We start from the raw sequence: 18,210 nt of genomic DNA on the forward strand, positions 1-18,210 counted from the left end.
GCAGAGATTTTAGCCTTGATGTTTCAATAAAAGTCTACCTGAACGCTAAAATAGTAAAAAATAAAATAAAATAAAACTCAACACACACTGTGCTCGTATACAGCTCATTGGCTCATTTGCATTTTAAACATGTATGCCCTTGCCCTATATAATGTCCACTACATGTAAATACTTATTACTTATTCTGAAATATTTTTTCTGTATGCTGTATTTGGCCTCACCCCTGCAGTATGGGCTCCCTCCAACTCTCTACGTGTCAGTTTAGTCTGTGTAAAATACACTCACACAGGCAATTTATCTAGTACACATCAGCCAAGTCATATATAAAACCGTTATCTACAACCCCCTCCCCACCTCCACTGGTATAAATCATGTCACTCTACTGGTAGTCTAAGTACTGTTTCTTCATTTGTGTACACTATAGGACACCTCGATATATCCTCGGAATAATAAGGGCTTACTCTGTCTCCTGCAGGCCCCTGCTCGCCGGGTAATCCTTTAGCTCCTCTTGGTCCTTTATTTCCCTAAGAAATAAAATAATAAAGCCACACAAAATTACAGAAATAATAGTGAGGGGGAGAGGATTTATAGTTAATAAAAAACAGGAGACACAGGAAACAGCTGCAGATGATTCCAGTTTAATACACATGCTGGACAGCGCAGTGGAAATCACAAGCTACTCATCAAGTCTCAATCTGGACATTTGTCCCCTGGGCTCTGGAACAGTTTACATTCTACAGACAACACAAAGCACAAAATACTATACACCCGTTACGGGACACATTGACGGTCACACAACTCATATGTAGGGAACAGTCTGTGCTACAGATGCATTAAACACATTAACGCATTTTATTTCAGCATGATGCTTGGGGTACAGTATGAATTTTATATTGTGAAATATCATGGATGGATACACAATATAGGATAATACTGAGATATTAATAACACATTATTTAATCGTAAGAAAGGGCACATTTGCATTTCTGACAATTTTTATATACGTTCTATGGTATGCATTTTACTACCCAGCTCAATGATGCATTATTTATTGACCTTGAAAAAATTTAAGGATGTGCAATGTGTATCTAATTCAAAAGATAATGTTGCACTCAGGGATCCAAATGGTAACTGCTACCACTCCTGGAGTACCATTGGAGAGATCCATAGTCCCTTTGAAATATCCAAAATCCAAATGTTTCACAATGTATACATGCCTATATGTATATGGTTTTGTTCTCTTTATCCTGAATAAACTTCCTTCTACTGCACCACACTGTGAAGCCTTTGGATTTTGCCATTAGTTTTGTCCCAAACAGAAATTTGAACAAAATGAATATGCAAATAGAAAAATAACAAATCAAAACGCGCACGAGCTAATCATAAACAAACCGGAACACAAACTTTTTGGATCCATTCATTTTGATAAGGATACCAAATTAAAAAGTTATCTGCTAAACTACTGAAAGAGCAAAATTAAGAAAAACGCTTTGAATTTTTATATTTTAGCTGCTTAGTAGACAGGTCCCTAATTTGGAATCCTTAAATATCCCTCGCCAGGATAGCAAATTTGGGAGTTATTTACAAATTATTTACAAACAGCTGGATGATCACAATTTTGAAAACTAATTTTCAATCCTTTTTCAACTGTTTAGCAGATAACTCCCTAATTTAGTATCCTCTAATATCCCACGTAATCCCATATAAGGATACCAAGTTAGGGAGTTATCAACGAAACAGCTGTAAGATCAAAATTAAGGAAAAGGCTTTTATTAAGTTCTGTATTATATTTCAGCAGTTTAGCAGATAACTCCCTAATTTGGTACTTCCTTGGTAACTTTGTTACCATGATCTTTAGAAATGTGGCCTACAGAATATGGCCTTCGGAAATATGAAAACACACATTTCTGAACCGAAATTCAGTTAGTCCGAATCGATATTTTTCAAATTTCAGCCTCGATTTTAATATTGTTGTATAAACTTTCCAAACAATTCAATATTTTTGGATGAACTTTTACAATTATTTAATAGTATGAAAACTATTTATATGTTGTAATATTTTTATATATTCATATTTTTTTTATATTTGACATATATTTTGATATTTTAATATGTTGAAAAAGTCATTTGAAAAGTTCATCCAAAAAATTTAAATCATTTGGAAAACTTATCGAACAATATAAAATCTAGGCCTTTGGAAAAACTGAATTTAGAAAATAACAAATCAATCAAACAAACCGAAACAAATTTTTCCCCATGCACATGGTACAAACATTAACATCATTCAATAATAGGACAGTGAGTAGGCTGTGAGTAAAGTACATCAATACAGGAATAAATGAGTTAAGGGGTACTAGACTATGGTCTCTTTAGTAAATCTATATTTGTTTACAACATTTTCTGCAAGTTCTTATTGAGGTAAATGAGAATTAGGGATTAAAGTAGGCACTACTTTCAGAGATCTACAACATAATGTATTTTGTTTGTGTATACAATACACACTTAGCCATTATCTATCTTTTTTTATTACATGATACTTAAAGGGACACTATAGTCCCCAAAACAACTTTTTGAAGCTTAATGAGCAGTTTTGGTGTATAGATTATGCCCCTGCAGTCTCACTGCTCAGTTCTCTTCAATTTAGCAGATCAATCACTTTGTTTTTTTAGCCCTGGGCACACCTCCCCTGCATGTGACTTACACAGGCTCCCTAAACACTTCCTATAAAGAGTCATCTAATGTTTACACTACCTTTTTTGAAAATGCAGTTGAATGTAGAATTTCTTATTCCCTGCTCTATTAATAACTAGGTGGACCATGAGGAGCCCCCTGTATGTAATTCAAGTTCAATTTACAGAGCAGGAGATAAAAACTTTTATTGTAAGTTACATCTGATTGAAAATCAAACCATTTTGTTTCCATGCAGACTGTATGAGGCAGGCTGTATGAGTAACATCCAGGGGAGGTGTGGCTAGGGTGGCATAAACAGGAACAAAAGTGAATTAACTCCTAAATGGCAGTGAATTGAGCAAGACTTTAGTGTCCTTTTAAAGAAACACTATGGCATTAGGAATACAAACCTGTGGCTTGTCCCTAGTAATATCCAGGGACCGGTCTCTATGCAGTACAATTTAAAAAAACAACAACCTTTTTACTCACCTTTATCCAGTGCCAAGACCCCTTTGTCCAGTGTCAAGACCCCAAGATCCCTCCACCTCCCATGATGCCATCAAGAAGACATGACTCTTCTGGCGATAGTCCAATCCAATGCTCCCCACAGGGGAGCTAGTGCCGCTCGCACATCCCAACTTCTCAATAGAGAAAGCATTGTATTTATTGCTTTCCAATGGGCTTTTGAGTCACTTGACCAAGTTTTCCTCGGTCAGTGCAGTGGAAGCGCCTCTAATGGCTGCAAAGTTTTATATTGCAGGGTTAAAATGACAAGACCACTGCACCCAGACCACTTAATTGAGATGAAGTGGTCTGTGTGACTTTAGTGGTCCGGCACAAGAGTGATGTGTGCATTATTACCTGTTTGTGACAGGAAACAAGTGAGTGACAATAGTGTGTAAAATGGCACGAACCTCTGGTCCAGCAGGACCTTCATCACCTCTGTATCCTTTTGGTCCCTGAGGTCCACCTTCGCCCTACAAGAAAAGAGAAACATCAAAATTGGCTGATCTACATTATCACATAAACAAGTATAAAAGTCTCGACCTCGATGTAATGAAAATATAAACAACATAATATACTGCTTATGCTAATGAATGCTTTGTAAAATATATTACAACCATATACTTAGTAAGATTGTTATTTTTTATAATAGCAGTCCACTGATGGTATGTGTGGGGTGCTGGCTAGACTACAGCCCACCCTGCACATCACTTCTCAAACTAACAAAAACCAGACAGTTCTCAGAGAAGAAGAAAGAGAAAGAGAAAACCACGAAGCGAAATGATAAGGGCCATTTGCTAATTATCTGTGCTTATCATGACAGGATATTATACAGAGGCATTGTGCAGACTAATAGGAAGCAGCACAAACAAAAGGCATCTGGAGACAGTAAAACCAAATATAAACAAAGAGTGATGATAAAGAATTAGAAAAATCAAGTATAGTAAATTCTTTTACTAACTACCAATTCCCTAACAGTGCATACAGGCTGACATTTTAATAGTGGGTTTATAGGTTCATGGTGGATATAACCAGGAGCCATAAAAAGCCATGGAACAGAAATGATGATTACTTTTAGCAGCAGATATTTTCTTGTGTTATATGCATGGTTACCTTAACATGTTTAAATGCATACGATTGTGTCAATGATATAAATGTGAATATAATTTAAGATAGCAATTGTGCCATGCCACCAACATACAGGGTTTGTGCACACACATTTTTGCATTACAGGGGCGGTACTGAACGATCTCTCATAGGCTTATTTAAACACATTTTGGCTTTTCTTCTGTGCCGTATTAGTTTCCATTCACTGGTTATCAGAGAGTGCGTTTATCTTGTATTTCTCTTTGACTTTTCTGCCTTTGGCTTGTTATGGACTATTTGTCTTTCCCTGACCTTTTGGCCTGTCTTATCGTACTTGTCTCATTTTATATCCCTGACTTTGGCTTGTCTCAGACTATTCTATTTTGATGTTAAGTCTGTAGCCCCAAGGAGCCAAAGCGCAGCTTAGCGGAGGAGGGCCTTGACAGGGGTTAGGAGGCGGGCTTAGGAGGAGCCGGCCAGGACTGGGTGGTTGTGGGTAATAGGGCTGGTCTACTTAAATAGGCAGCCATTTTAGGCAGAGCACATTTAATTTCTTACCTAGCCGAGTTTGTCCCGCCCACCCTCCCTTGGGTTTTTAAGATCACTAATGGTTTCCCGTTTTGTCACAGCGGCGGGTTAGGGAGCCGAGGAGGAGGAAATAGGCTCCCATGAGGAACGTCACGGACATGGAAATTGTGGTCACTGGTGGTTGGTAGGTTTCGAGTCCTGGAGGTGGCTCAGAACCTGGTGGGGTAGGGGTATCCGGGTATACCCCTACCGTGGTTATTTATGGTTGGCACTTAAATGGTTATGTTGGAATAAGGTTGAAAATTGTTAAAGATATATTTATGTGTTGGTATGTTGGGGGTCATTGCCCGTTATATTAAAAGAAGGATGCGGTTGCGAGGGCGGAGTATGGGGGCAATGACCCATATTTATATGTTAAATTATTATTATATTTATGATTGTTATTATTGATGATAACTTATTATTAAACAAATGGTTATAATGGTTAATAAAAGCTGTGGACAATTTTACCCATATACCCTAGTGTCAGTGTCTTATTGGGTTAGGGATGTGGGGGTTTTTGTCCTAGGTTACGACTGCCCATATGGCGACTATACACCTGTCATGAGCAATCTAAGGCCTGGAAACACATATAATTCACCAGGCTTTATTGTACCTTGTGTCATTACCTAGGCACTGTGTGTTGGGTCATATTGTATCCTAACACAGTGCTGCTACTCTCAATGTATCCATGCTATGAAGAATCGAGAACTCAGACAAGAACTAGATCGCTGTGAATGCTATGTTATATTGATGGAGACTGGAGGGATATATAAAGTCACACCCAGAAACTCTATCAGCCTCCATTCTTTAAACCCATATATATTGTTTTCATTGTAGGTACATTGAGAAACATGAGTGTCATGTACAAAAAGGCTACTCATTTGTACTCGCCTCCCAAGCCACAGTTTCCAGTCCCCCACTTAATATAGTTCTCTTTGGATAGACTTCAACTTTGTGAAAGCATGTTTGGCTTGTACAATGTCTGGAATATAAGCAAAATCCCAATATTGTGTTTGTTAAGGGGGATTGTTGCCATCTTTATATGACCGATATCAACGGACTAAAGCAGGCTCTAAAAACACAGTAAATTCCTTGACTTGTTTTCACTACAGTAATATGGTATCAGTTTTAAAACTGCCTGTTCTGTATAACACTTTTATTCACAACTCTAACTGGGTGAGGTACCCACTGATTTTAGAATCTGCAGAAAAATATATGAATAAACCTTTGAACCTACTAAGAACAGTTAAAGCATAATCAATAATTTAATTTAAAAAATACATTCTAGTAACGCCTCTAGGACAAGAGTATGTAATAGGAGAGGGCTGGAGACCCCTGCATTAAAGAAAAAAATGGTTTCATGGTACTGAATGAATGTGTCTCATAGTTAACCTTTGGATGAAGGATGTAAGGATGGACTAACGGGGAGATCTGAGGAATCGAAAGGAGAGATAGAGAAGCTGTCTTGCTTAAATAGATAAGTAGAAAGAAAGTTTAAGACACTAAACGATACAGTGAGAGTGAAAATGTGCAGAACGCTCTGGATGTGGACGGAGGAGAATGCAGTTTCTAGGGGGAGGCAATGACAGAAGTCTGTGTGCTCTGATGGATAAAAATGCTCAGAGCAAAAAAAAAAAAATGTTGATAAATGCCAAGAATCCAGCTAGAAACACAAAATAACACAGTGATATATTACAAGAATGATTCCAGGATGTCACACGAGGAAAGAAAAGTTCCAGAAGTCCAAAATTAAAGCTTTTAACAAAAACCTGAAGCTGGAGTTGACAAAAAGGAAAAAAAAGTCACAAATTCATTATATTGCTTGACATTCATATAAAACAAGCAAAAATTTAATATTTTTTAAAAGGGATGTTGAAAGGAGAGCCAAGATAGATATGTAAACAAGGGTTATTTTTTGTAAAACCAAACAAACAAAAAAACAGAAAGTAACCAATGCATAGAAAAATGTAAAGCCTATGGTATTGATTTGCTGCTGTTGATGAAAGTAAGTTTTGTTATATCATTGACTGTTTAAGCTTAAAGTGCTGAAGAATTACAAACAAAATGTTATATTGAGCTCAAGTTTCATGAAGGAAAGCTCAGATTAAGCATCAAGAAGAGAAACACTGATTAGAGGCACAAATTATATTGGTTCCAGGACGTAGCTTGAGGGAACCAAATTCAGTAAGTGATCCAAGAAGAATTATTTCCAGAGCAGTGTCATTATACAAATATTTTCGGGGCCAGTACAAACCATTATCTGGAAATCTATTCATAAACAGGGCTATACATTGGACACAAGGTCACGCATTTAGGCTGGAAGAAAGGAGATTTAATCTAATGCAAAGAAAAGGTTTTTTTTACAGTAAGAGCAATAAGGACATGGAATTCTCTGCCTGAAGAGGTGGTTTTATCAGAGTCCATACAGATGTTTAAACAGCAATTACAGCAGATAAAACAGCAGATAAATACTTACAAAAACACAACATACAGGAATATAATTTCTAATTAGTGGGGTAATAGCTGCTTGATCCAAGGAGATATCTGACTGCCATTTTGGGGTCAAGAAGGATTTCTTTCCTAGTTTTTTGTAAAATTGGAAGCGCTTTAGACTGGTTTTTTTTCCTTCTTTTGGATCAACAGCAAAAACATATGTGATGAAGGCTGAACTTGATGGACGCAAGTCTCTTTTCAGCTATGTAACTATGTAATACACTGACAGACTGCAATACTAATGGCATAGGATGGCAAAACATGTAAATCTGAACATTCCTAAAAGATGGACACACCCAGACATTGAATAATTATTTACAAAAAAATCACTCAATGAGTGTCTAACTACTGCCCAATTTGGTAAAACTACAATATGCAAATTATTACTTTTACATAATATTCTGTAGCCTAGATCATGCATTTAAGTTGATACAAAAGTTTCTCCGTTCAGCAACAGCATATTTAAATAATATAAAATTAAACAGACCTGCACAGCCTATAATCCAAGTACTGTAGCAACATATTCAAACAATATCCAATGTTTCAATATAGTAGGCCTAATTACAGACTCGAAAGAAAACAGTAAAACAGCTGTTCCTCCCAAGTGTCTTGTATCTAATGGAGGTGGTGCTGGAGGAAACTCACAGGATATATTTATAAGAATACGCACACCCTATGCTAATCTCTCACTTTCAACTCTCAACCAAATCCATACCCCCAAACAGCAGGGTCTGATAAAGCAGTACGTTGGGTGTGGTAAAAGGAGGTAGGCCAGTGACACAACTCACATCCCTAGCACCGCCCAAAGTGGCAGACCTGCTTGGAAGGGGTCTTCCCTAAGAATTGAGAGGCGTGAATGCACGTCAGGCTGCCTGCCAATCATGGAGGCCCACCAACTAAGGGAGGACTATGAAAACAGCACTGTTACAACACCTAGAGCTTGCTGCAAAAGCATCTAATGATGCGCTAATGATGCGCTTCCATGGTTCAGTTCCATGGTGTCCCCCAGCACTCACTTGTCCACTCTCTCAACTCCTGGTAAGCAGTCTGAGGCAGACAAAAAGGTGGATGTAGTAAATGTAGCAGAAAAGGACCCTATAGAGAGACTGAAGCAGCAAAGCATTTGTACAGTGGGCAAAGTAAGCTTTTTGTTATCTTATAGTCAACCAGTCCACACTAGTTTTGTTCCTTTGTATCCCTTCTAAGTTCCCATACCTAATTCCATCTGCACACAGCAAGAACACTTTTTTTAATCAATGGGCCTGGAGCATCAGAGGTAAATCTTTAAATGTTCGGACATCGGGAAATGTATTTCAAGGACTTGTTTGTTGTGTCCTGCAAATCTGAAAATTTGAGGAGGCCATTATGTCCTTTCCTTCTGGCATGGCCTGGACTAGCCGTGGGTCGCGATGGCTATTGGCCGAAGCCGACAAGGGAGATCAGAGGATCACACTACATTCCAGACACACACTACATTCTTTATACAGGTCTGGATCCTCTACACACACTAGATCCCCACACACTCTACATCCCCTATACACATTCTGGATCCCCGACATACATACTGGATCCCCTACACACACAATAAATCCCCTATAGACACACACTGCAGCACCTATACACACTCTGCATTCCTGATATACACACTCTGGATTCCCTATGCGCACACTAGATTCCCTAAACACACTCTCTACAGCTTTTACACACACTAAATCAGCCATGCACGCGTACACTTACAGCCCCTATACACATGATACCTCCTATACACACACACTCTCTACAACTCCTAGCCACACATAATATCAGTAGCATACATACCGCGGTCGCAGGGGTCGCAGCTGCGACTAGGCCCGTCACTCCAGGGGGCCCAGCCGCCCTGTGGACCCCTGAGACCAGGTGCCCGCCACCATGTGTTGTGGCCCTGGCCCGCACGGCAAACCGCCGGGGCCGCACGTTCAAGGGGCCCATCGGGTGGCCTATGCTGTTAGGGCCACCCGATAGAGATAATTTTTCCAGGGGGCCCTGGTCGCACTGATGACATCACAGATGGGAGGAAGTGACTGTATGTCATGCCTCCCAGCTATCAGAGAGAGAGCCCACGCAAGAGGAAGTTTGTATGTATGTGTTTTTGTGTCTGTCTGTGTGTATGTGTCTGTATGTTTGTGTCTGTCTGTGTGTGTCTGTATGTATGTGTGTCTGTATGCCTCTGTATGTATGTGTCTCTATGTCTCTGTGTGTATGTGTCTATGTATGTATGTGTGTATGTGTCTTTGCCTGTCTGTCTGTATGTGTGCCTGTCTGTCTGTATGTATGCCTGTCTGTGTGTATGTGTGCATGTATGTGTCTGTGTGTATGTATGTCTGTGTGCTCAATAGGAATTGTGTAGACAAAACATAAATCCACCAGTGTATGTTGCAAAGATAACATTTCCACAACTCAAAATATATTTGTATGTTGATGTGCCTCTATAGATGTGAACTGCATTGAAGATCACTCTAATATCGAAGGGCTTTTACTCCCTCCTTCTATCACATGCAGAAATATTTAAAATCTTGGAAAATTTGTTATCTTTGCATGGTTAGTTACAAAGTAAAGAACAGCTTTAATTTCAGTTGGTTTCAATTTCCATTTCTTATTGGCTAACAATGCGTAACCAAAAAATTACTTGAAATACACAATTAATTTGGATACAAATTGGATCATCATAATAATTTATATGGCTTTACACTTTTTACTTTTGCATCACTTGTCCATAGCAAGTAGTTACATACACACCATTTAACTCTAGAATTGTCTGGGATGACAATGAAACACACATCAAACAAGATGTCATTAACCTCTTATATGACACTTTCATTATAGTCAATAGACAATATGGACTATTTTTGTTTATTTTTCCCATTGATGCCATTTTATATAATCAATATTAAAAGCTATTCTGAAGAATTTCTTAATCTATTGAATTTAAACAGACACTGTGGGCACTCAAAGCCAATCACAGATGGCCATTGCTACTCAGGCTAATGCTTACTCATGATCCCAAGAAACACAGAAGGGATGGGCTGCTGGGATTCTCGTTCAGCAATAAAATATTCAAAACGGTTTAATGCTGAACAGAAAGACAGCACCAGGGACTTCAATGAGGTGAAGCAGTTACAGTGCCTGCCGTGTCTTTTCAAAGAGGATTTAATTTGATTCAGGTCTCTGTATTGCAGTTTTGCACAGGAGGTGAATTGAGTTTGCACATGTGTTCATTTTGTTGTCACAATAATGTCATAGAGTAATTATGATCTATGGTGCGCTACGGAATACATATGAAAAGGGAAATAAAAGTTGCAGATTTTTCATTCTGTAACTCAATAACATTATCACTGTTTCCAAAGCAATGCTTTTGAGAAGGAAATTCAAAGCTGTCTTCCATCAAACACAGGACTCCCTGGTGACACGATAGCTATTCAAAAATCCCTACACTTCCTTAAATGTGCAAGCTAACATGTGAAACTTTTTGAAGATCACAACATGAATTGACTCTATTAAGAGGTTTCAACCACTTATAGATGGATAACTTCCAGGTCCAGGAATATATTTGCACATTATTTACTGATAAAAAACAACACCTTTTTTTTCCTTCTAGAAAAGGCATACTTATTAATAAAAATGTTAAGGCACTGAACATAATTTTGTCAATTCTGTAAATCTCTATAATGCCATGTCTAAGCACTGTGTTTTATCTTGCATGGATATACCAACAAATTATATTGGTGCTTTCCATCTCAATTGTATATTCTATTTTCTATGCTTTTCTTTGAACATTAAAACAGATGCTATCTAAAGGGCAGCTGTCTAAAGGACAGCACTCTACTCTCTCCTCCAGCTCTGCTTTACTCCCACCCTATTTGATTGATATTTCCTGTCCTAACGTATCTTATACCCCACCTCCTATAGACTGTAAGCTCGTTTGAGCAGGGTCCTCTTCAACCTATTCCTGTAAGTTTTCTTGTAATTGTCCTATTTATAGTTACATCCCCCCTCTCATAATATTGTAAAGCGCTACGGAATCTGTTGGCACTAAATAAATGGCAATAATAATAATAATGCTATGACTAAGTGATAAAAAGAGAGGTTTTAGGATCTCACGTAAACATCTTTCCAATGTCCAAATCATGTCCAAATCCTTTCCAACTTGTTGCCATCGATTAATGTTGGTCAGTTCTTTTTACGTATGGGAAAGTCTTGGTAAATAAATCCACATCATTTCGCCTAAAGTTGCCGTATCGCTTATCGAGAGGGAGCTGGCCATTATTTCAGATCTGGACTTTAGGGGTCGGATTAGTCTGATATGCAAATAGTTTAGGTTCTCTATAAAATTGCAAACACTGAGATAAGCATATGTGAAATGTGTCCATTTTGATACTCTTCGTACAATTGGCTCTCCAAAGGTTGTTTTAAAACCTTGGAAATGACAATGTTTTTAATTATATGTGCTACTAATTTATAATGTAATGAAGCTAAAAGTTCTAAAATGAAACCTAAAATAAAATTCTGTCATACTGAAAGAGATCTCCATTCCTCTCTAAATAAAATGTACAAGATATTACAAGTTTGATATATACCAAACTAAAAATAATTTAAATTATATCAATGTAAGAAAACTATCATCCATAATGAAAAAATATGGACTCAAGTGATCCAGTTGATTTTAATTCTCCATATGAACAAGCTAAAAACCGAGTTCTAGCAGAGAGAGAGCTTTCAATATGTAAGCCAGCCTAATATAAGGTAGATTTCTAAAACTGGAAAAAGTCCTGTTCGGTGATTGGTGTTTTGTGGTGAAGAACACACCAAGCAGTTGGTGGCTCTGCTCTAATGTATAATGATGTATAATGAGACAGATGGCATTTTGGATTGTAAACAAGATTGGACAAGAAATCTGACCTGTATGTAGTATTTTTTATAGATGCATTTTTGTCCTCTGTTACCATCTGACATCAGCATAATTCATATACTGCTCAGAAAAGAGGCTGCTGGAAGTAAGTGATATAGGCATATAGTAGTAGATCAACAGATCTTTGACATTGACTTCCGTGTTCGATGTCATATTGCATGGGAATGGGAGAGGTGCTGTGTGAACCAGAAGCTTGTAAAGATAAAATTTAGTTTATGCTTAGCTAAAGTGAGTACAAAGAAGACCATTGCTTCTCATTTTAGCTGTAGGAAGATGTCCTACTCTGAAGATGAAACATGGTTAGGCTTACTTTTGTTGCTAAAGATCCCTTGTTGACGATTTCATGTAGATCACGTTAAGCATTGAAATAGGAATGACAAATTTAATTAGCCGTTTTTCTTTTATTACCTACTATTAAAAGCCAACTGTCTCTTTATTACACATTGGCCCTGACTTACACAAGGGGAATGTACAATACTAAAATCAAGTTTAAGGTAGGCAAACCTGGATATATGGCCATTCAAGAACATCAAAATGACCTTGATAGTAATGCTTACTAAAACAAATGACGCATATAAAAAGGCTGATTTCAATAGAAAAGGGGCATCTTTACTAAAACAAAGAAGAAAAACGTACAAGAAGTCCAAATAAGGGGTATAAAAAGAGAGCGATATCTAACAAGAAACCCCCTGGAAATTCTTGTACTCTAACAGCAACCCGGGTGTAATTCTCATAATGAGGAATAAAATGTAACTTTTAATTCTAATAGTTAAAATAACTGTAAATCAAAAGCAAATAGATAAAAAAAAACTGGGAGGAAACAAATGATAGTTAGCCCGTGCTGCCCCTGTCTGATTAGCAAGCACAAGTAGCACAGGAAAAAAAATTAAAAAAATAAAAAAAAAGTAAACCAATCAGGATGGAGGGCGGGATATTTAAATAACCGATCGGCTTTAACTCGGTTCCCTTTGAAGAGCCGATACTCAGCGAAACGCGCGTCGGGACTACTTACTAACAAGAGGGTGGAGGGGGTGGACAGGGGACCATGCTGCAAACATTATTTTCCTCCGGTCTAGCCACCCTACTTGATGATCTTATTATGTTTAGTTAGGTAGCCGTGTGGACAGCTCGGCTGCTGTTCTACTGCAGAGGGCAATTCGATTTTGCCGTCAAAGGTGGCACAGAATGATGGGCGTTTGGGGGGTAGATAATTGAACTATATACCAAACAGTATTTTTTGTCTATACCCCCTTCTTTTTTCTTTTTTCCCCTGTGCTACTAGTGCTTGCTAATCAGACAGGGGCAGCACGGGCTAACTATCATTTGTTTTCTCACAGTTTTTTTTATCTATTTGCTTTTGATTTACAGTTATTTTAACTATTAGAATTAAAAGTTACATTTTATTCCTCATTATGAGAATTACACCTGGGTTGCTGTTAGAGTACTAGAATTTCCAGGGGGTTTCTTGCTAGATATCTCTCTCTTTTTTCCCCTTATTTGGACTTCTTGTACGTTTTTCTTCTTTGTTTTAGTTAAATTACACTAGGGGTTACCCCCCACGAATATTCAGCAACCTGACACACTCTCTCTACTCTTTCTTCACTTTAAAAAGGGGCATCTTTACTAATTAACTATTTAATGAATATTAGAAAAGTACACTTTCCAGCATATATAATAAGGTAATAAATCAAAAAAATAAAAAAGTAAAAACCAATGTGGCTTAGTAGAAAGGCAGTCAAGAAAGTAAACATAAAAAGGACATTTAAAATAGATGGATCAGAGGCATTGTAAACAAATATAATATGCCAATAGTACTTGCAAAAGGGCAATTAAATAAGTTAAACCATAAAATGAAATCTGGGTAAAAAGAGGTCAATACAAACCTACAAATTTAAGAGCACAAATTTTGCAGTATTCAATAGTAAAAGTGTTGGCTCATTGAAATCAGAGGTGAGTATGTTAGTAAGTTCGGATTAGGATTTGGTTTTAGTATAGTTTTAAGTATTGTTTGCATTATAAAGCAACAAAATACCTTTAGTTATGCAAATCACCTCTAAAAATACCTTTATTTAGAATGGCAAAATATAACACCTGACAAAGTACTATAGAAAACAATGTAAAAAACAAAGTCCCAGGACCAGATACTATTCATCTAAGAGTAATTAGGGAGTTTACTTTGGTAATATCCAAATCATTGATTTTAATTCTGTTATTTCATGAAACATGCCAGAAAATTATAACAAGGAATTAAAAACTCTGTCCAAAAATTACAGACATATAAGCTTAATATCCATGATTTGGAAATTATATGAACACTTATTTTGGGATTATATACAGGAATTAATTCTGGACAACAATGCAATTAGTAGTACATTTTCTTACTAAACAATGTGGTGTATTGGGATATTAATTGATTGCAGAGGGATTTGGCAGCCAACTGGCAGATGAGAATTTATGTAGATAAGTGTACATTTTTTTTCTAGTGAGGAACACACAAGCAACTTATTTTCTACATATGAATGAGAAATAGAAAACAATAAATGCAAAGGACACGAGTTGAGTTGTAAGCAACAATGTGCAATGTCAGACAGCAATTACTAAAGCCATTAATATATAATCAAGCATAAAATTAATTCACAGGGCTGAAAATATAATTTTACTTCTATAAAAATGATCACTTTGATAATGTGTTGCAATTTTAGACATGCATCTTAACAGAACTTCAGAGTTATAAATAAATACACTGATTTACATCGATTGACAGCTGAGAGTGTGCAAATTAGCAATTTACTAAAGTGAAGATTTTGAAATCTTCATTTTTACAAAGTATGAAAGATGGGCCACTCTGTAAAACCCTAAAAGGCTTTAGTTAGCTGAAAAGTTTTCATGGTTTGGAGTGTCCCTTTAACAACAAATGTTATGGAACTAGACAAAGTGTAGATGAGGGCTCCAAAATTAATAAGGGGAATGGAAGAATTATGATGAAAGGCTAGACACTCTGAACTTGGTCTCATTAGAAAACAGTGTTTTAGAGGGGAATTGATAATATCATAGAAATAGTTACATGACCAGTACAAACAGTTCCCTGGTTACCTGATCATTAGTAGGACTTTACAAAAGACACAATTTAAGATTTAGACTTGATGAAACGAGATTTTGCCTGTGGCAGAGGAAATTATTCTTTACAGTAAGACATTGAATTTTCTGCCTAAAGAGATGGTTCTATCCAGTCTAGTATTAAGATGTGAAAAATGTTAAGTTAATGAATCTGTGTTACGATAGCTAAGAGTAACAATGTCCATTTATCACAATATAGATAAAGCTTGACTTACTGGATCGCCGGACAATCCAGCTTGTCCGTCTCTTCCTTGTTCACCTTGTGGTCCTGGTTCACCCTAAAGTTGGCAAAGAAATGTCAAGACTCTTAAAATAGACTAAATGTTTACTGAGATAGTAAAGTACAACACATAAAATCACAACATATAGCATATAGTTGTCACACTATACCTTGTATTCTGTGCCAACAAAGTAATGATCAATTAACAGTTAAATATAATAAATTTACAGATGCACTCTAAAACACTTTGTTGCAGAAAAAAATTTAATATCCTGACTTATCAGTATACATCTCAAACAGACAAGCGATTATATGATATATTCACATTTTTACAAGAGTCACTACCACCAAAAAAAAGAACATAACAAACTTCACATCTCTTACAACACACTTCCAATGACTGTGCATAAATTGTACATATTCCTTCTAATATTACCTTATCTCCTCTAAGTCCACGTACACCAGAGACTCCAGGAGGGCCACGTTCACCAGGTCCACCCTATTTACACAATGAACAGTATTTATTCACTATCATCAGAACATTAAAGGAACCCTCAAACTCCTTAATCATCTCAGATATGCTCCCCACAGGTTATGTTTTCACACACATCCACACTCTGCAATGTCATAAAGCTGACACAGATACCCCTTATTAGTTCATGACACCCTTGCCAAGCATTTTTTTTTTTTTCATAAATGGACGTATCTGGCAGACAGGATTGCTGCCCACTTTAAAGTATCCAATAGAAAATGGACATTTCCAATGCATATACCACAAGTTTCTGCAATGTACGAATTTAAAGGGTATGCAAAGGGCCTTCTTACAAAACAAAGGCTAGTAGCTTTAGCCACTTCCTTGTATCGTAAATGGGGGAAATTCAAAGTTGATTTTTGGGATTCAAGAATTTAATTACCATTTCCATAATGTATCAAAAAGGAGGTTGACTTAATTCTAGAGTGCCCCTTTAATTAACAGCATTACAAATCAAGGAAATTAAAAGCCAAAAATATTACCTACTCCCTCCCTGCAACTGTGTTTTCCAAAAAATTTGATAAATGATCATTGTTTTTCTTAAAAATGGCTAAAATTATTCCACTATACAAAATAATTTATGTGACACACACAATGATATCACTATTTGTCTTGGCTACTGGTGTATGTTTTGGGAACATCTTAAAAAAGTGTAAAACTACAAGAAAAAATTTCACAAGAACATCAGAATGGTCGTACTGAAAAAGTAGAAGATTAAAATGAAGATAAGCTATGAATAACAGCTTATCTTTTGATATGATACCCTTGAGACTATAATAGCATGAATGCTATTGTGAAAACAATTTCCCAGACCTTAACCGGGCTCGTCCCATGGAAAATCCAATATAGATCAAGAACTCTCTCCCTCCAATATAGATCAAGAACTTTTCCATCTCAGTTTGTATTGTCTTCTTGCTTTATTTTTTTCTTTATTTTTTATTTGAGCAGCAGATATTATGTTCAAACAGTTAACTCGGTCTCCTCTATTTTTTTCTATAATCATACTCTTTAAAAATGTTAACATTTTGAAATTATTGTATGGCCTGTTATCATATTTTCCCAACCCATTGTATTTGACGTTTTAATACAGTAATATGTATCTTATTGAGTATTCTATCTCTTAGATTGTAGACTGAATAGTTGGCATGACTTGTTCCGGTCATTAACTTTCTCTCTATAGCACAGGTTTCAAACATCTACAATTGTTTCTAATATGACAACACCTTGCATCTCAAATTTCAACAGTATTAAATAATTATGTAACTATTTTACCCGTTCACCAGGAGGTCCATCTGGTCCAGCATCCCCCTATAATGACAAAGAAAGATAAACATGTATCAGTACTGCCATAAGTCATCTGTTTGGATCAGTGTGTAAAGACAACACCTCAAAATACCTCATCTCCAGACTCGCCCTTCTCTCCTTGTGGGCCATTGTCTCCTGGGTCTCCCTGTAAAACAGGTAAATTGTAAATCAATATTCACCAACAAAATTCAATGTATCCGATGAAATTATGCAGCATATATTCAGAAACTCAAAGTTGAAAGAGAATGTTTTTTTTTTCATTAGACTTGTGATTTATTTTTCAAGATCAATTTTTTTTTAAATTTTTGAAACTAATAGATCATGTAAAGGTAATGGATTTAAAATCTGCAATTAGGTCTGAGATCATGGTTTGACATCAGTTTGTATATGTCTGGACAAAAAATTGTTTCTTCATGAATACATAAGGTGTAGCTTTAAACGCTCCACATAGCCAAAGAATGATCATAAATAATTGACGATGTAATTGACCTTTAATTCCAACTACTTGATAGTAAGACATAAAATATTAGTGGGTCCTTTTTTTTAGTGCAAGGTTTCTGTTCAAGTCCTTGCGGAAGCCTGCCACAAAGCATGGACTAGAAGGTTTTTTGAGGTAATTAATTATTTGTCCCTTCAATCCTTGAGCCACCTTACCTTATCACCTTGATTCCCAGTACTTCCAGATCTGCCTGGAATCCCTGGGGTTCCAGCTTCACCCTGAAAAAATATATATGATTCAGTTGACAGATGCCTGTATTGTAAGGCCAC

At 36.7% G+C, this 18,210-nt stretch overlaps 1 protein-coding gene across 1 annotated transcript in view; it reads right to left on the minus strand.

Annotated features, from left to right (window-relative positions):
- Nucleotides 1-18,210, minus strand: part of COL6A1 (collagen type VI alpha 1 chain) — a 65,389-nt gene that overhangs the window by 11,789 nt on the left and 35,390 nt on the right. Inside the window, exons 16-22 of the mRNA XM_063430058.1 lie at nucleotides 18,097-18,159; nucleotides 17,534-17,587; nucleotides 17,410-17,445; nucleotides 16,042-16,104; nucleotides 15,601-15,663; nucleotides 3,585-3,647; nucleotides 462-524 (exon numbers count right to left, since the gene is read on the minus strand). Coding sequence (XP_063286128.1) covers nucleotides 462-524; nucleotides 3,585-3,647; nucleotides 15,601-15,663; nucleotides 16,042-16,104; nucleotides 17,410-17,445; nucleotides 17,534-17,587; nucleotides 18,097-18,159 — 405 coding nt within the window. The remainder of the gene's footprint in view (nucleotides 1-461; nucleotides 525-3,584; nucleotides 3,648-15,600; nucleotides 15,664-16,041; nucleotides 16,105-17,409; nucleotides 17,446-17,533; nucleotides 17,588-18,096; nucleotides 18,160-18,210) is intronic.

This window comes from Pelobates fuscus, chromosome 8 (assembly GCF_036172605.1).
Source record: "Pelobates fuscus isolate aPelFus1 chromosome 8, aPelFus1.pri, whole genome shotgun sequence".
NCBI lineage: Eukaryota > Metazoa > Chordata > Amphibia > Anura > Pelobatidae > Pelobates > Pelobates fuscus.